This window comes from Micrasema longulum, unplaced genomic scaffold (genome assembly GCF_059751315.1).
Source record: "Micrasema longulum isolate JH-2025_06_02 unplaced genomic scaffold, ASM5975131v1 h1tg000092l, whole genome shotgun sequence".
Lineage (NCBI taxonomy): Eukaryota > Metazoa > Arthropoda > Insecta > Trichoptera > Brachycentridae > Micrasema > Micrasema longulum.
In genome coordinates, this window is record NW_028277298.1 from 484,052 (window position 1) to 509,249 (window position 25,198).

General features: G+C 29.1%; 1 protein-coding gene across 1 annotated transcript; it reads right to left on the reverse strand.

Annotated features, from left to right (window-relative positions):
* Positions 1-1,613: 1,613 nt before the first annotated feature.
* Positions 1,614-25,198, reverse strand: LOC148284763 (uncharacterized). The gene is made up of 3 exons (XM_088235135.1): positions 25,147-25,198; positions 7,377-7,547; positions 1,614-3,933 (listed from the first exon to the last, which is right to left on the reverse strand). Exons 1-3 carry the CDS (start codon positions 25,196-25,198, stop codon positions 3,572-3,574), a joined length of 585 nt encoding a protein of 194 aa, XP_088091261.1. The 3' UTR covers positions 1,614-3,571.

The following is a 25,198-nucleotide window of genomic DNA, read 5'->3' on the forward strand; positions in this document are numbered from 1 at the left end:
TTGTGAAGAATGAACTTTTTTCTAAAAACCTGCATATTGCAATTACTGACTCTGGGTCCTTTTAAATTAAAATATTTATTTTTTTTGATTAGTGAACATACACGTTTTTTTTATAAATTTGTATTCATTTTTTTTATTACGTTACATCTGCGCAATATTTTTATGCCACCGATTTATAATTTTTTAATCATTTTCATTGTGGCAATTTCAATGCATTTCCGTATTTGCTATTTCAATGCAAAATCAATTGTATTGGTTGCTGCAAGTCATTATATATTACGATTATTTATAGTTCAATTTTGATTTGTTTTTTTTTCTCGTTTCTTACTTTCTTCCTCCTCGGCAGTCGTGCTGTATTGTACATAGAAATAAAATTAATAAATAAAATGTCTTAATAACTTTTTAAAACTAAAAACATCATTTGTAGAGTGACGATTTAATCTATTCTTTATTCAATTTAATAATAACGAAATTTTTTTTAGGATCTAATAAGAAACACTAATACCCTTTTAAACTTTGAAAACCATACAAATAAATTAATTGAACGGTACTGCCAAGTAAACCATTCTATCTAACTTAGGATTTATAAGGATAGTCAGTCATACCAATAGTCCATAAAAAACCAAGAACCGTGAATTTTTTGCAGAATTTCGGCTATTTTTTTACAAATTTCGCTTTTTTTTCTCATACAAGGATTTTTCAGACCAGTAACGGTATTTTAAGAATTTCTTGAAGTTTTAAGGTATTTTTATTTTCACTTTTTTAAGATCAGATATTTTCTAGTTGCCTCTTTTGTTGATCATTTTACAATAAATATTCTTTGTTTTATGGTGTTTATTGTTTTTTATGCGTATACAATAGTATAAACACTAAAACTGACTCGCCTGCAGTCTGTATTAAATGCTGCAGCAAAACGTATTTTCGGAATCTCTAAGTTCAGTCATATCACTCCACTAATTTGGGAACTTCACTGATTTCGTTTTCCACAGAGGGTGGAATTCAAACTCTGTTGGCTTATGTATAAGTCACTCCACAACTCGACTCCGGAGTATCTAAGGGAACTATGTATTCCAGGTGGAGTATCTGACAGGCGTCTTACGCTTAGATAAGCTTTGTTTAAAAAGTTATTATACCTCTACGGAAACAGCGCACTAAATTTGGTGAACGGGCTTCGCGGTCGCAAGCTTTTTGGCATAAAATACTCTCCCAGTAGAGGTTAGAGGCTAATGAAGTGATGTTAAAAAAAAAAAAACTGAAAACCCACTTGTTCTCAAAATCATTTAAATTAATTCGTAGCATGTGAAAACAAATAATAATAATAATAATAAAAAATAAAAAAATGTTTCAATTGAATTTATTTATCTATAGAATTACTTTATAATGCGCTCTTGTCCACAACAATCCATAATAATGATAATGTATTGTTATTTTTTTATCTGGAGGTAAAGAAATTAGTCTCACGCTACAAAAATTATAAAATACGATTTATCTGCTGTGTTTATCAGCTAATTTTTTTATCCAAATTCAACGGTTTTTAAAAATATTGGAACTTATAATTAAAACCCGCTAACTTTTTCATTGTTATAAAAAAGGGTTAATGAAAATACTTTGTAACATCAATGCAGTTTATTTATTAAATGAGCAATATACAATGATAAACCAAAAAAAACATATAAATGGGTTATTAAATCAAAATAAATGGTACAATTTGTATATAAAATTATTTATTAGTTAGCATTCAATAATTTGATTATAGTTAATAGAATACTTTAAAAAACCGGAAAATAAAATGATAACAAGTTACATTGATATTTTATAAATAATTTTTCTATACCTACATATCTTCACCACCTGTCAGCAATAAAAAAACATTTTAACACTAGAAACATAAGTGTCTATTTCACTTTTTAGCTAAAATAGTAAATAAAATCCTTACAATATTTTTATTTACGAAAAACATTATCAAGCAATTTGAACAGTTTATAATACTTTTTATTATTCATATATTTCAAACGATAACAAACGTTAATTTTTTTCAATAAGTCACCAAAAACATAAATGAAAGATAAATCATAGTGGTTTATTGTAATTTTGATTAAAATAGAAAATAAACATAATCTTTCAAAGTTATCTTAAAAAAGAGAATGTTTCAATTTACATTAAGTATAATAATATATTTTTTATTGATGCTAATAATCAATTACGATGAGGAAAAAAACAATTTAAGAAATTAAAAGATAAGTTAATAAAAGATTTAACATTTGGCACAGTGTATTATACGTTTAAATAGTAGTTTTAAAATGTCTTAGTTTTGGATCAGACGTCCTTTTTACATTTATTTAAATAATAAAAATGAAAAGGCTAAAAAATAATTGTTAAAAGCATTTAAAATCTTAGTTTGGAATAAATGAAGCACAATGCACTTTTTTTCTGTTTTAGCCTTTTTGCAAAAATTAAAACAAATTGTTAATTTTTTAATGCTTAAAAAAGTGACCTTTTCAAATAACATTTAACAAACTTACAAAAATACAAATATTTAAATAATACATAAGAGGAAAAAAATAAAAAGTATAAAACGGGTCATTTTAAACTTTGAATACTTTCAGGTTGAATGCTTTAAATATTTTTAAACTCATTTTATTTTATAAATACGAGTACCATTTTTTACTATGAGTAGTGTTTTTATGAACTTATATAATATATACAGTTATATTATTTACATTCCATATTTTACTTATAACATGATCTTAATAATAGATGTACTAAACTAGTTATTATCTTTAAGTTGTTGGCAATAATGAATATAATATATGAATACTGCACACATAATACATTTAAATACCTATGTTTTATTATCAAAGCCATTAAGCTTTCAGCTTTTATAATAATTGTAATTTTTGATAAAATATTTCGAGTCAGTAACGCTCCATTATTTATATATTTATGTAAGTAAGTAGAAGTAAAACCATAAGATACTCGTAGTTATTTGAATTAAAAAATAAGACGATTCCGCCAATGATTTTGCATTGAAACGTTTTAAATTTTAAGTATTACATAAGAAGATACAGACAATGGACAATAATGTTTATTTAAGTATTACGTTCAAATTAAATAAAAATTAAAATAATAAATTTAATCAAATAAAGAATACCAACTATGTTCAGAATAAATAATTTTAAGTCTTAAGTGTTTTAAATCAATCGAGTGTGCCTTATACGCATTTAAGAAAAAATATTTAAGCCTCAAATACCCATCGGTTTAAATATTTTTGCCAAAATGCATAAGACTCGTATAATTGGTAAGTAAATACATAAAACAATACAATTGATTAAACCATTTTGGTTAAAATTATAATTTAATCACAGTCAATTGTATACTTGTTCATGAATAGATAAACGTAAAAATACTTACATAACAGTTATAAAAGTAATATATGAATGTCTTAGAGAAAAATTTTCTGAATAATCTCAAATAATTTAAGAATCAAGAACAGGCTTAAAGAAAATGGTATTAAAATACATTGAAAATTTTAATACTGTTTTGAGATTAAAGTGATTTTATTCACAAAGTCTTACTGTAACAATTGCAAAAGAAAAAGTAAGCACAGCCAGACTGGGATATCGAGTAAGCGAGCCCTATAGAATCCGACACGATACAAAATGTACTGAAATACATTCACAGGTAACAAAAGTGGTGTATTATGATTCGCCCTCCGCTGGGCACTTGATGGGGAAGATTCTAGGAAGCCCCTCTCTTTGCCGACGGAGTTGCCTGATGACGAGGCGGATTCAGCCCCTTGGCTGGTCTCCCGGAGCGGACCCTGGAAGCTGTAGAGATTGTTATCTGGTTCCGATTGGTTTTCCCCCGAAGGTTCTTCGGAGTCTAAGTCTTCGCGATCAAGTGCGGACTTTACTCTATACGGCAAGTCCATCTCTGCGAAGAAAAAGTTATAATAGTAAATCATCACCATCATTTACTTTCAGCATTCCATCCCCAACTGCGGTGAATTACGATCATTTTTCTTTACATAAAATCCAGATGATTTGTCATATCATAGTGCGCAATATTACAGCAAAAAAACACGTTTCAAATTCAATGTTCTTTTACCAATCACATAGCAGTAGCAAACGGTGATTTTTTTTTATTGGTAAGCAACAATTAAAAAAAAAAAAAATTGTATTTGCATTTAAATACAAGTATTATTTTATGTAAACGACATCTTTTTCTGTAGTTTTGTGAAGATTGTCTCTCTGTTTCAGACAACAGAAGATAATTACCAATAATATATCAAATAAACACGAAGAACAATTGAAGAGATATTTATATTATCGGGTGCAGTAAGGTCAATCCTATGTTTTGTTAAAAACAGCCAGACCACTGTTATTCAAAAACCTGTGTTAATCACCTTCTGAAAATGGTGTCGATCACAAAAACGGCATTTCTCAATTTTCAAAAAACATCCACAGGACTAGAAAAATCTTACCGTACTTTAAAAATTATAAAAACTGGTCAAGTACATAATTAGACTCTTATTTGTATTGTAAACAAATCAGTGTATTCATTGTTTATCATTTTTTAAAGTCAAAAACATTCCAACTGTTGTGTAGATTCGTTTATTCACTCTTTTTACAAAAGTGCTATTATCTCAGTTTCACTTTTCTATGGCTGGCTGCTTTCTGCATAACTACGATTTATTATTAGTGATTTTGCTATTTACTCGTATGCAGCTATATTAAATCGTATGCAGCTATATTAAACACTATTTTAATACAACACTGGTACTAAAATTTTTTAAAAAATAGCACAATGACATTCAGTAGATACATTTACATGTTAAATGCTAAGTACCGGCCAATTCCTTATAGAAACGAATAGTGCCAAAAAGGGGCACTTCGCCAAGTAACGTATTTACATGCCATATGTCAAGTGTATAATATCAAAGAAGAATTGTCCTGAAAAATTATGTTTGAAATATTTTTTCAAATAGAGAATCTTTAAATAATATCTGTAATTTGCAAGCTTACTTAAGAAGGAAATGACAGCAACTGGGGTTTAAGAATTAAAATAGAGGTTACATTTTTTGTATGAAGAAATGAGTTGAATTTATCGGCTAGTTTCTACGTTCACTGGGAACGGGCTCCGACTTGAGTGAGCTTTATGAATGTTAACTGGTCTTGAGGTCCATGGTTTGATTTTTGGCAGGGTGGATGTGAATTACTGATTTCAAAGATTGTTTGAGCTGCAATATTTCATTGTTCCTAGACTGGTGTATCGAGGAGTAAGACTTGTCACCTACCCTTCATGTAACAGATGATCAAAATACGGTACATTTGGTTTACCAATGCAGTGCCTTATGCACCACTGGTGTGAAAAGGGGAATGATGGTAATAAGTAAACTTTAGAAAAACAATACCTACATAATATTATAATATACATATAAGTTATGAACAATAACAGGAATAAGCAAAATAATACATCATTAATCAATTAATGTACTGCACATTTTATCAAATAAGATAAGTTACCATGGTATCTCTGTTAAAATATAAATAAACGCTTTCTAAATTTCAACAATTTCGATAGAGATAAAAAATAATTGAAAAAATATTTATTCTTTCAAAATTACATTCGTGAACTTATTTAGGCTTTTTGGGCTGAACTTATTTAGGCTTGATTCATGAACTTATTTAGGCTTTTTGGACTGTGTTCGTCTTAAACTATAAAAAATAAGAATAAGAATGCGTAATTAAATAAATTAAATTAAAAAACCAGTTATTTATTTATTTTAACACTCTATATACATTACTCTATATACATTACACTCTATATACATTTACTTGTTATTCCTTCTTTATTTTTTCTTTTTTCTCTGCTGCCATTGGCATGTTTTTATACTTTTGAACTACTTTTAATTACTTATATTATATATGTTAATAAAATCAATATATTGCTGCTCTTACTATAATGTGTCATTAATTTTGAAGATGTTTTTTAAATTGACCTAAATTTACTGTCTTATATTTCACTTAAAGATTCTTCTCATCGTTTCTTTGAATCCTTAAAATAAATATTGTGTTTATGTTTTTCCTTTTTTAAAAAAAATGTTATTACTATTTTTTTTTTTTTGCATCTGAGCATGTTTTTCATTCTTTATTTCCATTCTTAATTTTTAATTACTCTTACAAATTTTCTTCATTTTTAATATTATTTCCATTTGTAAATACTTACTACAAACTACAAACCTTAAAATATATTTTTTTTACTTAAATTTTAATTTTTAAACAACTTTCATTTATGTTTTCTTTTTCGTTCTCTTTTTTATGCTTTCATAATTAACCTAACGTATAATTGCTTTTTAATATGGAAACTTCACTGGTCCATTAGAATTAAGTCTAATTGTGTAAAATATTGAACTTTGTAACTGTACTGAATGTTTCCTGAATAAAAGAAAATAAAAATAAATAAAATAAAATAAAGACGGGCATATTGCCTTAAGCAATTTCTTCCTACCTACCCAAACCGTTTAGTTTGAGAAAATTACAAGTACATGGACATATTGAATCTTACAATTTCAGACAAAAATTAAAAACACAGATCAACAAAATAAAAATACATTAAAAAAAAACACTACACTATGAAGAGAGAAAAGAGGACAGGGAGGAAAGAAGAAAGACAAAGAAACAATTTAAATACTTAGATAGTGACATGTCATGCAATAGAAAAAAGTATTCAGACAAACAAAGTATAAATAATGAAATTACAAAAAAGGTAACTTGAAAAATAATCAGATTGAAATATTAAAATATAAATTATAAAAATTTAGTTCCAAACTTATCATAATATTTTAGATGTGATATCTTTAAGCTTTACTGAAAAATTCGGGTAGTAAATAATTTGCCAAATAACGGTAAGTACTAAATTAAATCCAACAAAAATAGGTAATGAATAAAAACTTCAAAATATCAAGATATTTGACAAGCAAATAAAAGTATGAAAGGAAAGCATATCAGTAGTTATAAATTCAAATCCTTTTTTTTCAAGTGCCTAATTAAAAACTCAAGTATATATTTTATACAGAGATTAATAAAACGTGTAGTTAAAATTAAATACTTGTTAACTTTTAAAATTATACCGAGGAAAAAAAATCACACAAAGTGGCCATCAACTTATTTAATAAAAATAAAAATATTCTAGGGTACTCATACCCTTATATGTAAGTTTGTTTAAAATATGATTTATGTTCATGTTTTGTTTATTTAAAACGTGATTATTTTTTAAGTAAGGATACACAAGAATACTCAAAATAAAAATTCAAAAATAAAAAACGAAAAGAATTGTACCAAACTACATAGAAATTAGTATTTTAGTATACTTACCATAAAGTCTAATATTTCCCTCTGCGTCTCCAATTGAATTTTTGGAAATGCATTTGTAGCCTCCCATATCATGTTTTTGAATCTTCTTGATGATTAGTTTCATTTGGACACTGTAGTACGAGTTGCTTATTTCAGACATCTTGTACTTGTCGTTAGAGATTATCATCTCTCCTGTGGAAAGAATTACAAACACAAATGAAATTTATTTTAAATAAAAAATAAATTAACCATGTTTGCGATCCCCTTCATACTTCTTCTGGAATAAAACGTTTGTTATGATTATAACATTAGGGATAAAATTAAAAATGCTTTCAGGGAAGAAAAATTATTTTATTAAAAAAATAAAAATATAATACATATTACAAAAAAAAAAAACAAAACATATCTCAAAATCTATAAGGCCATGAGCCCTGTATTGAGTTCGGATAAAACATAATAAAAGATGCAAGAATGCATGTTATTAAAGAGTACTAAAATTATAAATTATAACACAAACATAAATTTTGAAAAACACGCTTTATAGTACTATATTTAAATCTAGGCAATATCTCACAGTCTCCTGAAGTGGTGTCTTTCCTTAAAACAAAATACAAACTTTTACACTTCTCTCGGAAATGGCTTTGTTTTGGTGATCTCAATATGTTTATCCGGACATTAAACACTCTCGGGGCCACAAAAGAGGAATTTTCTCAGAACGATAGTCGTACGTGTTTTTGGTAGCATTCTGGCTCGGATTTTTAGTAAATGACGTTGAATTATTTAAATTAATTTAAAAAAACACCATCTCTCTGTTTTCCTATACCTTCTTTACATTCATATACCATATTATGTATGCACGCTGATTATTCCGACTTTTGACATGTCCATCTTCAATTATTTGGCTAGTTTTCATCGTTGCCTGCGTCTAAAAACATTCGCATCGTAAATTTTTAAGCCCTTTTTTCGTTGTCTTTGCGTTCTAGATGTCCAAATCTTCGCTAAATGTTTTCTTGATTTTGTCGCTAATGCTTATCTCGATTTTACATAATACACGGATCTCGGCATTTGCGCACCACCTATCAGAGTTAAATAAGTTAAATTTTGGAATTTAAAAAAAGTTGAAAGACGAAAATACGAATGTAATAGATGTTTTAAAAGAACCAAATTGAAAAATAGACTCATTTTATGCAATTTGTTAAAAAATCGTTTTAAAATGCGTTTATATGTAAAAAAAGCTTAAACAAAGCATTTCTAATATTACAGAATTTAACGCAATCAAAAAATTGAATGTCCGATCAATTTTTATATCGATTTTGAATGTACGAGTATTTTAAATACAGAGTTTTACGTTAATTAATTATGAAAACAAATGAAACCACTTTTTTTGAAACTTTAACAGCGTTTTAAGATTGTAGGTAAGTACGTTAATCATTTAATCACAGTACTTCTACTACTACAACTACTACCATCACGCCATTTCTCTGTAGGGTAAGCAGAAAGATGGACCGCCACACACGTCTATCCTGGTATACATTCCTAGCTTTTTCCACATTCATACATCTTGTCATACATGCCTTTCGGTTTTGTCTGCTTTTGACATGACAAGACTTAAGATTTTGGTTTATTTGATCATGCCACGTCTTCCTTGGTCGTCCTTGTTTCAGGTTACCGTTCATTTTCACCATATATCTTGTAATACCATGATTTCATGGTCCATTCGTTTTACGTGACCAAACCATCTCAGAGACCCTCTCTTAATCTTATCAATTATACTTGACTCAGATTTACACTCTCGCCTGATTTCATCATTCATACCCTGTCATACAGTGATTTTCCACATATCGTTAAAGAGATCGCATTTCAACAGCGTTTACTCGGCTTTCATCCTTCCTCTGCCAGTTCCATGTTTCACTTCCATACATAAGTTTTGGGACTAAAACTTTGTTGTGCACTGCCAATTTAGCTTCGATTGACATATTCTTATTAGCAACTACTGTGCTTAGTGCTTCGTTCATTTCGGTGCCCGCATTCACATTCCTTTCAACATTTTTTTCTACTCTTCAATCTCTTGAAAATATACTTCCCTGATACACAAATTCTTCTACTTATTCAAGACATTCGTTGTTTACATTTATTATGCAGTCAGTAATTTCACCCTATGTACCTACTTGTACCATGCTTCATAATATATTTCCGATGCATTTGTTTGAGTGGTATAAGTCTATAAAGCAAGCTTCGCACGCTTGTGTAGAAATAATTCAAATGGTGCTCCGATGTTTGTTTTTGTCTGCCAGCGCTAAATTGCTGGCCAGTAACGTCATCAAATTGAACCATGATAATTACCATGCCATTCGACCGGTATGTTGTTGGCGCTAATCAAGCGAGAATTGCGAAAAATATGTTAATACTAATCCCCATGAAATCATATTATACCTGTTAAATTTATATTAAAAGCACTAATTTCGTGTTTATAATTAAAAATCAATTACTTTTTACCCACTGAATTATTTATCAATGAGTAACTATATGCTCTTTTGTAAAATAGAGAAATTAATATAATACTATTTTATAATTTTAAGAGTGTCTGGGCTGAAAGCAGTTAGAATTTGTTCATTTATACTTGTTCTCAGCAAATGAGACGAGAGTGGATCACAGGAATTATCAATTAATTGTTGTTTTTTGTTATTATTTATCGCTTTTTTGATTTCTCAGATTTATAAGTTGTCTTATTTTAGTATTTCATTTTTAAAATATAGAACCGTAAACCAAGTGTAATTATAAAATTATAATTATTTTATATCAGATGATTTGCGAACTCGAAAAAAAAACTCAAGGTACCTTAATAATGTATTTTTTTCTAATTTGCAAACCATCTGACAATAATGAAACTGTAAAATAACAAAGTTAGTGCTATTAATACAATTTTATTGAAATTATTATATTTATCATGGACAAAAGAGATAAAGGTGATTTTAGAGAAGGTAATATAGAAGTCAAGGTATCTACAGGGGTAATGACCTATCATTGGCTGGTTAAAGTAGTCACTTTACACACTATGTAACATTCACTATTCTGCTTATATTTGAACATCTATATTCCTTCAATAACTCAAAATATTGTTTATTACAAAATAGAGTTTACGTGGTCTATGAAGAAGTATAAAAATGAAGAAAAAAAAATTCAGGCGTTGCCTAGTATGTAGGTAATTGAAATTATTCAATTAGATGAATCTCACCCGCATAAATAAAAGTTTAGCTCTACAACTTCACAAACATCAATTGATGACAGAATTGAAGGAATAAAGATGTTCAAATATGGGCAGAATGGTGAATTTTACACAGTCTCACTTAAACCAGCTAATGACAAGTCATAAGCCCTGTAGATACCTAGATTTCTATTTTACCTTCTCTAAAATGATCGTCATCGCTGATGTAATATGTTAATATTAACAGCTCTCCTCGGAGTTAAATCCCGTCCTTGTCTACAAAAACTTGGACAAACTCAAAATATTGTTGATTTATCTTGGAGTTTTGAGAATGGTGGTCATAATAGTCTACAGCGAAATCTTAACGTAACTTTATTACTAATTGACTCAATCATGAAATCTGGATGGGGAAATTTGTTGAGGGTTTTTATAAAATTCTACACTATCTATAAAATGTTATCAAATCTTTTCAGTATCAAAATAAAGGATTTTTATTTATTGATTTTTTTCAAAATTACAATCGTTCACAGATTTATGAACTAAGGGCTGTGTCCGTGTTTAGCCATAATAATCAATAATAATAGACAAAAACACGGTAAATTAAATTGTAATATCATGTGATAGAATAGAATAAAAATGAAGAAAAATACAGTATAAATAATGAGACAATAAATAATAAAATTTTCCAAAGTAGATAACCTTAAAAATAATCAGATGTAAATGTTAAAATAAAATTTTTACAGATTAAGTCACGTAATCAAATATACAAAAAAATAGAACCATTGGAATTTATAAAAAAAATTATAAAACAAAACTTAATTGAAACGATAATTAAGATATTGCTTATAAAGGAAGAAATTAAATAATGTGCCAAATAACGGTGAGTACTAAATTAAAGAATACAAAAAAAAGTAATGGAAAAATATCAAAATATCAAGATATGTAACAAGCAAATAAATGTGTGGAAGTTAATTAATGCTTTTGATAAAGAAAATAAAATAAATTCTTGAGAAATTCTAGTTGAAACTCACACCATCGTCAACCATTTATAGTTAGAAATGAAATATTTGCATTGTTTTCTCAGCGTCTCATAAGTGGTTTTATTTTTACGACTTAATAAAAATATTTTTCAGAGAAACAGAGACATTCCTGTATGAGCAATTTGTCGGGATGTTAGTGGAAAACCGCGGGGAGCTGTTTTGGTTCATTAAGAGCGAACAAAGAAACCCTGGCTCTTTTATACCTTCTCATCAGGTGGATCCTCCGCTGCTCCATAAAATGCGCCAGAAAATCATAAATACGTGATGAGATTCAGAGGAGAAATTGGAGTGAGATACGCGAAATATAAATAATAGTATGCTGGCTGAATTGGTGAGTCGAGATTGAAATTTTCCCAAATAATTGAATCAAAATACATATTTTTATAGTTAATAAATAACACTAAAAACACAAGTTTCGTTGATATAGATCTGACACTTTTTTACTAACTTTAAGCTCCCGAATACGAAAATAACCCTGATTTTCATAACTCCCCATCACGTCAATTTTATAAGTTACAGAATATCCTCTCTTTGTACAGGAAAAAAATCGCGTGTACTCTTCATAGAAAATATTCATATTCAAACAGTCTGTATATTGTTACTCTAAGTGAATTGGTGTTGACACAAGTAGTAAAATTCTTTGAACAAACGGCAACATACTACATATTAAGGTAGAAAAATCGCATTAAAATAAGCTGTAAAACAAAAATTCAACGTGGTACTTGAAACTAATTACAGTTTTAAAATCAGCACGCCAGACGACCAGACTTTAAAACAGCTGAAAATTTGAATTGAACAGAAATTGGGTTGAAAATTCTTCCCCAGATAAAGAATAGTTTACTGTTTAAAAAATCAGTCTCTAAAAATAATTTTAAGATACAATCTTCTTCTTCATTTGCCGTTCCTACCGGAGGTTGACGATCATCATTATGAATTTATCACGATCCTGGGTTAGTTTCATCAGCACCGCTGCATCTTACACACCTTACCACTGTCTGAGATATCTGAGCCATGTTGCTCTTTTCCTTCCCACACCTGTCCATAATAAGTTAAAGAAGGGCATACTTCTCATTGCGGAATATGTAATCAAACTATTTTTTTTTTTGACAAAGGTAGTAACTCCCTTTCTTTGTTCATATTGCTAAATACCTTTTCATTGGAGAAACGATCAGTCCATTATATTCGTCTCATTCTTCTGCACAACCAAAGTTCGAAGGCTTCAATTTTGTTGATCTTTGAAACTTTGAGAGTCTAACCCTCCACTCCATACAGCAACACTTGCAAAACATAAGCTTTTATTACTCTCCACCTTGTGCTTAGTCTTAGATCTCGGTTGCACAAGAGTTTCTGCATTTTATAGAGCGTTGATCTCCCAATTTCAATTCTGGTCTTTATTTCAGAATCCGTATTCCACTGATTATTTAGCCAGTATAGTAAATAATTGAATAAATAGTAAACTAATACCAAAGAAAACAAAAATTAAGACAGTGCAAAATTAAAAAAAAAATAATTTCATATTAAAAAAATAAACGGATATCCCTTAAATGAGTTACATAATTTATTTTTTCTCTAATCAATATGAACACGAATATTAAACAAAAAATAAAAAACAAACCCAACTTGGCCATTTGCCGAAAAACCCAAATTAGAGAATAAGTTGACGCACCGAGCTGGACATTTATATGAAAAAATGCGAGTGCAAATGCGAGAAGCTAAAATGATTATTTCATTTAAATCTGTGTTGAAACAATATGTAGGTATGTAGCAAATAAGTTAGTTATAAAAAGTGTGTTGTGTACCGATATTGACAGTTAATATATAGTTAGATGATTAATAGATTTAAGATACACAGGTGAATATTCGGTAAAACAATACATGGCACAAATGTCGAGATTTTAAGAGATTCGAATTTTAATTATTAATTATATTAATATTTAAGTACGACGAATTCATGTAGCGCCATTTCCAAAAAATCATCCCAAGGGTTTTGTAAAATAAACAAGTATTACTTATTTCTCAATGTCCGGGCGGAAAAAAAGTTTTGTGAGAGAACCAGAGAGCAGCTCAATCACAACGGTCTCAAAAGTCGGTAATTACCGACGTGCTAGAAATTTCTAAAGGAAAAAGTGTAGGCTAAGGATTTTTAATCAACGTGATAAACATTTGTGATGTGATTGTAATTGAGACGAGTATTTTTGATTCGATGGCTACTCTCATATAAAACTCCTTTGAAAAGAGTTTATCAATTGGATCACATTAATCAGACGCTCACCTCGCGCTGTCCTGGGTTCGATTTCTAGCAAGCCCAGAGTATTGGTTTTTTAAAAATGTTTTTTTCATCTGGCTGATAAAAATAAGAGTTAAGATTGAAAAAATAAAATATCATTTGAATGAAATGTGAAATATGTAAATAAAACTTTTAAACACCGTATAGTAGTGTAAAGTCCTCATAAGAACAAGTTTATAAATAGAGGAGGATCCTTGAATTAATTTCGCATACACAATATTTCATATTAACTGTATTGTCCCATTTGTATCAACCGCCTTTGGTAAAAAGCAATATAATGTAATTGCTCCAAAAATATTTAATGACTTATTGCCAAATATAAAAGACTCAAAATGTAAAACAAATTTTAAAATAAAAATAACTGCACATATAAAAAGTGTAGCGAGAGATTTTTTGAAAAATATATGTAAATCAAAAAACGTAGTACTTTATATAATTGGTACACATATTATTTATATTTTTATGTATTTCATTGCTTTTTATTTGTTTTATTATATATTACACTACATTATTTATGTTTTAGTAACATGTATTCTTGGCACATATATATACTTTATATTTGAATAATCACGATTTTTAATTTATAATATTTGATTAGCTAGGCATTTATAATTAAGTAGTTTTAGTTTTTCTTTTTTAAGTTATTGTTTTATTAGTATAGGACTACTTATGCTCTAAAGATAGAATCTCTTCATCTTAGAACAGGCTGTGCCATGTTAGGTGGAGACTATCATAAACAGAGAACACTCCGTTTTCATTTTACATTAATTGGTTTTATATAGATTCCCTGTTATTAAGTATGTATATTATTTTTTTGGAATAAATTTATTAATAAATAATAATAATATTGTAGTACAAGAATAAATAAAAAAATGGTTTTCAAATGGTTGGACAAATAATGATTATTACACTTATATGTTTATAGATTTGTATAAACCACTTTAATTTATAGTTATACTTCGACCGGTTTCGTTACCACCGCATCGTCAGGGATTAAACTAACGTATAATTACTCGCGTTGCTATTTATATTATAAAATATTGCATGAAAGAGACAGAAAAATGAAAAAAAGAGAGAAAAAGAAGATAAAATGAATCATAATGGGAGTATTTTTAGAAGAGGAATTAAAGTTAAATTTAATTGATTATTTATGTTTTGTATATTTTTTAGGTCATTAGAAAGTGAAGTGTAAAAATTTATTGCTGTATACACAAAACTGTTGTATGTTGTAGTTAAAATTAATTAAAAAAAAATATTTTTCAAATTCTTTTTCATCTTAAATAATATTTTTATTTTTTCTGGGTAGATTAATTTCTCTAGATTGCGCATTTTCGTTATTCTATATAAATCTGTGGTTCTAGTATATTTATTTTAATTAAATGTTACTTTAAGTGGTTTATTCATTGTTCTTTATATACGAGTATAAGCGGATAGCAAAAAAAAGAAGATATTTTTCTCTTTCGCTTACCCTCTACGCTCTACCGCAGCGTTTTCAATTTGTACGACGGTTATATGCGACTAGTTGAAAAAAACAAAGTCTGAAATATTTTAATATATAATGTATTACTAAAACACTTCCTAATATTATTTTTTAATTCTGTTGTTTGGTCAGCACCAAATGGCTCCGAATATAAAGTGAATACCTGCATTTTCCCGTATTATAAAATCTTATTTAATCCTAGCTGGTAGTATATTCGGGTGGCAATATAGAATACAGGCAGCGTAAAAAAGCCTCGTCGGCATTCCAGCTTAAAACAATTTGGTCGGTTGTCTAAAGGGGATAGGTTAAACCCCCCTTTGTCCCCCACACTCCCTCCTCTCTTCCACCGTGCGGTTGTGGTGGGCAGATATTAAATTTAAAAAAGGCCAGCGGTGCCTTTAAACAGTACCTGCTCATCTGACCAGAGATTGAGAACTAGTCATCACTTGTTTGAAATCTGAGCCTTTTACTTTAATATAAATGGATAAACCAACAGCGCTGAAAATATCGTAGAAATTACTCTGTTCTTTTGTTTTAATTAACGGTACAGAGCGCTTAGTAGCGAAGATGGTAACAATGTTTTTTTTAAAGTGGTAAACCGCTAAGTTTTTGTTTAAGACAGGTGAGAAAGAGAAGAAATTATAAATAATACGTCACATCATCCAGGAAAATGTATTTAATTATATTAATTTCTTGCAACTGCCGGAAATCAAACCAGCGAGGCTAATTTCACAGTTTACCTTCTTACCAACTGCGCTACGGCACTTTTTGATATATTTGAGCATATTTTACAATTTAAACACTTATTAATTTTTAAAATCACTGGGGTGTTTCCGTACCAAGGAAAATATTTTACATTATTTTAAAATATACCCTTAATACATATGAAACAAAATATTACTTTGCATTTATCCTTTAAAAACATATTTTTAAATCTTTTGTGCCTGATCTACTCATCAATCAGTGTATAACCTCTCTCCGTTGTTTACTTATTGAGAAAGTTCAGTGGTTTTAAAAAAAAAAAAAATTGTTAATTAATTGTTACGAACTTGCTGAACCTTTAGTTGACCTCATTAACTTAGCGATAGTACAAGGTATATTTCCTGAAAAACTTAAATTGGCCAAAATTATACCACTTTATAAAGATGGATGCAAAAAAAATGTACAAAACTACAGACCCATATCCATTCTTTCTGTTTTCTCAAAAATTTTTGAACGAGTACTTAAAGAAAGGCTTTCCAAATTCTTAAATGACTGTAATTTACTGACTCCATTACAATATGGCTTCAGGAAGAATTCAAGTACAAAAAACGCATCCTTTGACTTTATTTCTACGATACAGAAACATTTAGACCAAGGTGATTATACTGCTGGTGTTTTCATAGACCTAAAAAAGGCTTTTGACACTGTGGACCACAGCATTTTGATCGAAAAACTTCAGTATATTGGTGTAACTGGAATACGTTTAGAAATTTTTAAAGACTATCTTTCAAACAGATCATCTTTGGTAGAAGTTGGAGGTAAGTTTAGCAATTCTGGTAAAATCACCTGCAGGGTACCTCAAGGGTCTATACTCGGTCCGTTGCTATTTCTTATATACATCAACGATGTTACAAAATGGGGCATCAAAGGAGGAATACAGCTTTATGCAGATGATACGACTATTTTATATCACACTAAAAACAAACAAGATTTACAGAAGATGGTTGAAAGTGACGTTTTACATCTGGCGGAATGGCTGCGTTTAAATAAATTGAGCTTGAATGCAAAAAAGACTCACTACCTTCTATTTGGAAACAAGAGTAATGAATCTATTGATGTCTTTATTGGTGTTGATCGTCTGGAGAAAAAAAATAGCACTAAGTACTTGGGACTGTTAGTGGACTCGCAGCTTACTTGGAATAAACATGTTGAGCGCGTGAAAGGAAAGATTGTCCCTGTAGCTGGAATACTGTACAGATTTCAGAGAATGCTTCCAGTTTCGCTGCTTCGAGCAATCTATTTTTCTATGGTCCATTCGCATTTATCATACCTATGCTGTGTTTGGGGTTTTGCAACTAAGAGCAAAATTTCTGAGGTGCAGATTATTCAGAATAGAGCGATCAGAAATGTGTTTCACCTACCGTATGATACTTATGTAAGGGACATTTATTTTGAAACAAAAATCATGCCTTTTAGCATGCTTTCCTATTTCGAGATAACTGACACTATCATTAATACTACTCTCGACTCAATGCACAGTAACATAAAGCCAGCTTTCATTGGAGACATCCATCGGTACAGTACTCGATCAAAAAACAATATATATATTGGATCTGTGAAGTCTACGAAGTTTGGTACTAGATCTTTACAATACATAGGTTTCAAGGAATTTAATAAATTGCCACAAAAATTTAAAGTACCTATTTCAAAATATAGAAACAGGACGTGCGAATTGAAGAATTATTTTTTCCAGAAGTACTTTGAATAAATAATGTTAGTTTATAGAGAATGTGCATCTTGAACATATACCTTTTAATATTTCACCGTTTTTGCTTGTATATGTAATTTTTAATACTATTTAAATGTTATTTGTGTTTTTTTCTTTTTATATACTTTTTTTGGCTTGTATACATATTTTCAATTTTTTCAACGTTTTTGATAAAAAAAATTAACCTGTATTGGGTGTGCGCATATTTTGTTAATTAAAAAAAAAAGATTTTATTTTGTACTAGTTCAGTATGTATATATACATCCATGTAATTTTTAAACTTTTTCAATTTTCTTTCCCAGATTGCATAATGTAAACATTATTTTGAATTTATTTCCATGCCTAGTATTCTGTTTATTCTGTTATTTTCAAGTATTTTTCATACCTTTTTTTAATTTGTAGTATATCATAATTTTAATTTTTCTGCTTTTGTTAAATAATATTATAGTTTAAAATTTAAAAACGTCTCTAAAAAAATTATTATCTGTATGTCCCTAAATGAGTTTTTTTTAAAAAAACTCCTTGGGAATATTGTATATAATTATGTTTAATATGTTTTCAATATAATAAAAAAAAAAATAAAAAAAAAATTATTAAACTAATTAAAAAAAAAAAAAAACTTTTAATATCGTATTATAAGAAATATAAATATTTGAGAAATTACTTCGCATCTGACGTCAGAGGTTCTCTCCGCTTATTCTCGATCAGTTCTGCCCAATGGTTCATTGACAGCAAGCAAACCGGATATCTTCCGTAACTATTTTATCATTGGTTGATAAATATGAACTTGTGACGGCGTTCAAAGTTTTTCGTTAATTTTTAGGAAACTTTGCCGTAAAATTTAGTGTCGTAATTTTCATCGCTCCCAAGAAAAAAAATATTGTATCCAATTTCCCGTAGGGCTGAAGTTCCTTATTGTCAAATTAGGAACTTAGTTCGGTTATCTTTCTTTCGTCATTGATCATGCTTCCTTACCTTTCTTCTCTTTTGACCTTGATCCTGATAATATGCTAACACCTTAGATAAGTGGAATACCCACTCACCAATCTAAAGTTTGTTTATACTACCGATTCCACTGTATACTGTATTCTGTCTTTATTATATTCATATGACAACAGAGATGAAGAACATTTAAGAGAAGGAAATATAGAAGTCTAGGCATCTACAGAGCTTATGACCTGTCAACGGCTGGTTTAAGTGGCCACTTTACACACTGTAAAACATTCACCATTCTGCCCATATTTGAAAATCTAAATTTCTTCAATTCTTTCATCTGTTGGTGTTTGTGAAGTAAAAGAGCTGAAACCTTTATTTATGCGGGTGAGATTCATCTAATTGAATTATTTCACCTACATACTAGGCAACGCCTGAAAATGTTATTTTTTCAATTTCTCTACCTCTTCATGGACCAGGTGGATTTATCAACAATATTTTGAGTTTGTCCGAATTTACGTAGACAAAGACTAGATTCAACTCCCTGGAAAGCTGTTTATATTTACATATTACAACAGAGATGAAGAACATTTAAGGGAAGGAAATATAACAAAACTGAAATTTATAAATATTACATTTTACATTACGAAAAAAGCAACTCTACCAACTGTAACCCAATAAATTTTTCATTTCTGGTCTTAATGAATAAATCATTCAGTTGTTAAAAAGGTTGTAAAAAATGTATGTTTTTGCAAATAACACATTGTAAATCTTGACCACAACTGTAGTATTTCGTGGTGTACTTAACCCACTTTTACCTTTAGATTGCAAGGTACAACAAAGTCCGTCTAAAGGCAGTGGAATACAGTAAAAATATTATACTATACTCGTATATGCGAAAAACCGGAGGAAAAGGCTTTTAGACTGAACTAGGTTCATTTTTTTATTAAACTTTATTAACCCTTTCTTACCTAAATGAAAAATAGCCCATATTATGACATTATTTAAATATTTACTGTTAATTGTATTTTTTGTCGGCCTTGTGATGTGACATTCAGCGCGTTTGCTTACCATGCAAAAAGTCTTGGGCTTGATTCTTGACATAATTGATATGAAAAATTAATTTAAAAGGGTGGTTTTACACAAAAATATTTTATAGTTCCTGGACTAGTAACGCAAGCGTGAAACTGATCATCTTACCTACATGTAAAATGATAAAAATGCACTGATGTTGGTGTACCAAAGCAGTGCCTTATGCACCATTAGATGCGGAAAGAAATTTATGATAAAAAATTGTATTTTTTTGACATACGTTTTTCACAAAAAATACTATTTTTTCAATATTAAAGGAAATTTCCGCGACATCATTGGTTTTAAGTTTTAAAAACTTATTCTTCTCCGCGATGACGGTGAAATATTATCTATTAAAAAACTAACTGTCAATAATTTGAGTTTATCCAAATATTTGTCGACATGTTCGTTTTCTCAAAAAACAGTTTTTTTAAATAAAACAAATTTTTGTCTATTTAATTACAAAAATTCATTAAATACATAAAATAAATTTAATGGCGGTACGATCTCTGAGAGGAGTCAAAATTCAATCACAACATATCAATCGCGTGGAAACAGGGTTGAAAGTAACGGATTAATTTACAACACAAGAAAACAATAAAGAACAAGGTGAAAGCATAGACCATATTTTCCGTTTAATTGAATACAAATTGATTATACTGCAGTTGATGCAATGAAAAACACAACGAAATAAGGTTTATCAAAGTGAATAAAAAAAAATATCAACATACTCAGTACATAGGCAAAAAAAAATGACATTATTTTTTTTTTTTGCATTGAGCTTCTGACATGCCTCAGTAACAAGATAAAAAAAAGGATACATAAAGAATTTGTGAAAAATACACAATAATTTATACAATAATTTATCCTGATATTTATTTCTTGCAACTGGCGAGAATCGAACCCGTGATACCAGCTTGACAGTTGGCAATGCAAACAATACACGTGGAAAAACGGAAAAGAAACATTAGTATTTTTAAACAGTTTCGGAAAATGTCTCCTGGCATTTTTGTTGTAGAACACATTAGTTAATTTAGGAATATACTTGCAACTGAGCAAATTTATTAATGTTTATGTCTTTTTAATACGATACTCGGTACGAAAGGGTTGAGTTGTATCACGAGGCAACAACGAAACAGAATGCAGATATTACACGACCTAGCGAGGGTCAGTTATGTTTCTCGGGAAAAAAACATAATTAGCATATTTTGTTTTATGACAGCGTAAAAATATTCTACATGGATTTTGCAATATATGAGTACAGTTGTATGTACAATAAACATTTTTATAAACGATTCATATACACTACACCTACAAAAATACCTTTATACATCGATTGTTTGACTATGTAAAATAAGTAGGTGCAAAACACAAATATAATATATGCATATTCCTTTAAGGCCCACAATTCCATATCCCACATTATGTTTTCCAAAAAAAAAAACTTGAACCGACGTACGTCTAGCTCAAAGTTTATTTTCGAACTGGCAAATAAACTCATGTATAAATTGTAAGAATTGCTTTAAAACACCACGGAGCGCCGTAAGTTAAAACGTACAATATAAAATTGTATGGAGACAGGCGGTTTTAGCGTTTCGAAATATTCCCAAAGTTTAATTAAATTACAGTAAAAATTTGATTGCTTTGAAGTGGTTTTAATACATTTAGAGTATTTTTGAACTGATTTTATGTGGAAATAGTTTTTCTTGTAAAATGTATGTTACAGGTGCAAGGAGCATGACAAACAAGGCAGTTTCGGGAGTTTGTTCGTACTCTTTTTTTACTTTTATTTCTTATGGGATTTTTAATGAGAAACTTCGGCCTTAAGAAAAATTGGATTCAAAAACTTTTTCCGTGCGCGGTAAAAGTCAGATAATTAAATTAGACTGCAAAGTTTCTTGAAAATGTACGAAAAAAATAATTTAAAATATTTTAATAAAAACGAACTACTTTGAAAGTCGTCACTGGTTCATATGAATCCGCCAATGATAAGATAACTGTGAAAGATATCCGATTTAACCGGTTGCCAGTTGGCAGAACAGACAGATAATAAGTGGAAGAGTACCTTTGACGCCACATGCGGAGTTATCTCAGAAATAATACACTTCAAAAATTCAAAGATCACAGCTATTAATACAATACTCCTATACTACAACAATAATACTAATACAATCTCCAAACTCGCAGGAATATGGCTGACGCTATTTTTATGTATAAAACTTTGAATAACATGATAAATTGCCCTAAGATTCTATGACTTATTAATTTTAGAGTCCCAGTAACGCAGACCAGAAACCAATCTCCTTTTAAAATTTCAAAATGTTCCACTAAATCTTTTCAAAATTAATTTGTAAATAGAAATTGCAATATGTGTAATCAGAAATTAAATTGTTTTGATTTTAATAACATATATTTAACTTCCTTTAAAAACGAAATTTACAAAATTAATTCAAGTTGAATCCGCAGCCTATGTTATGGAGGTTATGTGCAGTTCTGTATGTAGGCACATAATAAATGTTCACTGTATGGTCAACTAAAGTTGTATTATTCATTATAATGTGCAACTGTGGGACCAATATTAAAAAATAGATATATTTTTAATGATATGTATTACATTTACATGTACATTTCTAGAAATATTATAAGTTTTTTATGCTTAGTTAATTTATGTTATGTATTATTTTTACACACATATTTATCGACAAAATCAAGAAAGGAGCTCTGCGCTGGTTTGGACATGTAGAACGAATGGACAGCGATAGAACGGCTAAGAATATTTACAATGCAAATGTTGATTGATGCAGAAATAGAGGAAGACCGAGAAAGACATGGCATGAGCAAATCCAACAAATACTCAAAGATGGACATGTCAAAAGTCGGAATAATCGGCGCGCGTGCATGAGAAGATGTATGAATGTAGAGGAAGCGAGATCTGTACGCAAAGATATAATGGTGTGGCGTTCTATCCTCTCTGCCTACCCTTACGGGGAAACGACGTAATAGTTTGTTGTTGTTGTTGTTGTTGTTATATATATGTATAGTATGTGAAAACATTTACAATAACAAAATTTGTGAAAGCCTTTAATTGGACTTTATGATATGTATTTATAATATAATTGTATCTTATAAATTTATAAATGTCTGTTGGCTTTCCAATGAAATAAAATAAAATAAACAAAATAAACAAAATAAACAAAATGAACAAAATGAATAAAACGAATAAAATAGATGAAATAGATAAAATAAATGAAATAAATAAAAAAATTAACATAAATACTTACAATAAAAAATAACACTGAATGTTCTCAGCATGGGAAACATAAATTTGAGATTTTCATTATTGTACCTTAGATATTTACATAACTATCCGCAAAGAATTAATAGTTCATTCCTAGAAATACTAATAATGTAAGTAAAATTATTTCCAATGCAGAAAAACAGAATTAGCACAATTTCTTTTGTTTTTAGAATAGGTAGGTACGTTACATTTAACCGGGTTAATATACCGGGTCAGCTTCTATGTACAAGTACATGTCCGAAATCTATTTTTTTCGGTCAAAAATAAATAAATTATGTAGCTCTTAGGGATAAAATTTAAAAAAAAGTATTTAGGTAAAACAGTGACATACACATAATCATGACATAAAATTTCCAATTTCGGAAAACAAATGATTTATTTACTTATTTTGTGAAGTAAACAAATAGTTTATACAAAATATACAAAATATATTGTCATTTTTTTGTATAATTAGTGTATGACAACCATGCACTCATATAAACAATATTCACACTGTAATCATAATAATCAAAACGATGTTAAATTTTTATTTACCGTTGGTTTTACCAATAAAAAAATATATCTACGAGTATGTAATAATGACAATAAATTAAATATGTGCTTCTCTCAAAATTTATATTAGTATGGACTTCAATTTATATGAATTGTCATGAAAAATATCAACTTCGGTAAATCTACAGTTATACTGTTCGTATATTCTAGGTATTATTATCTGTATATATAAAAAGCAATGTTTGTAGTTGTGTTTTTTTTGTGTGATTAAATTCCCTTATAATTTCTACCCATTTATTTCATTTTACTAAATATATTAATATAAATAGTTGTTAATCGGTTTCATGATCTCGTAGCTATTATTGCGGACTCACGGATGAGAGGTTCGAAGCCCGCTCTACCACAACTTGATTTCCATCGTTTAATAGTTATTTACAACTTATCTACAATGTCCTCCAAAATCTAAATATTTTGGTAAATTACACGAACTTTAATATTTATTTTTTATTAAAAATAATTAGATTAGATATACAAATATGTTCAAACGAAAATTAAACTAAAAACAACATGAATATACGATAGCATAATTATTTGCCCAGAGACGGGACATCGATCTGTCGGTAAGTTTTGTTTATCGAATCGTGAGCTAATTATTATTTTTTCAATAACTGTCTTTCCCGTAAGAACACATCAACCGAGTTTTTTTTTGTCAAATTAATTAATTAATAAAGTTACAAAAAAGAACAAATGTTTTTTTACTTTGATACTTCATTGTAAAGCCTTAGCATTATTGGTATTAGTGAAAAGAAGCCAGTGTTGTTTCTAAGGTTTCCAACATCAAATAATGTGTTATTTTGAGATGGAATATATGAAAAATCCATTTTACTGGATATAATTTTATATAAAACTATTAATGAAGGTAAAGTTCTCATAAATTCTTAGCTAAACATATGAAAATATTCCAGTGTAGTAAAGTAATTATCCATGGTATTGATTAAACCATTTCGGTAGGCAATTGTTCTAAAAAAAAATTGTTGAACGGATTCAATCCGTCCGCTTTTTATGGATTTGATAGACTATAAATATTATAAAACATAACTTCAATTAGCTCCTGGCCCAGGACTTATATAGCGTAATTGCTAAATATTGGCTTTTTAACAGTTTTGATATTTCGTCGTTGGCAATAGCTGTCAAGTGAACTTTATTTTTTAAAAGTATTTCAAATTTATCATTAAGATTACATAATTTCGTTTCAACTGAAACTTAGATAGTTTTTTTTTAAATTACGTAATTTTCCTTTTTGTTTTCAGTATGCAAATTCGTCACAAAAGGGTACATTGTTTTTTTAATCTCCTAAACAAATATTAACTTATTGATATTATCGCAACGGCGATTATGTTTCAGAAGATTTGTTTGTTAATAAAATGTTTAATGACAACGAATGGTTCTCTCTCTTTTCAATCCGCGCATCATGTCTGAGGATGGTGATCACAGCTGACTCCAGACAAGACTCACCTGTGAACAGTCTCCTTCCATCTGGACCAGTCTTGTGCTCTTCTGTAGGCAT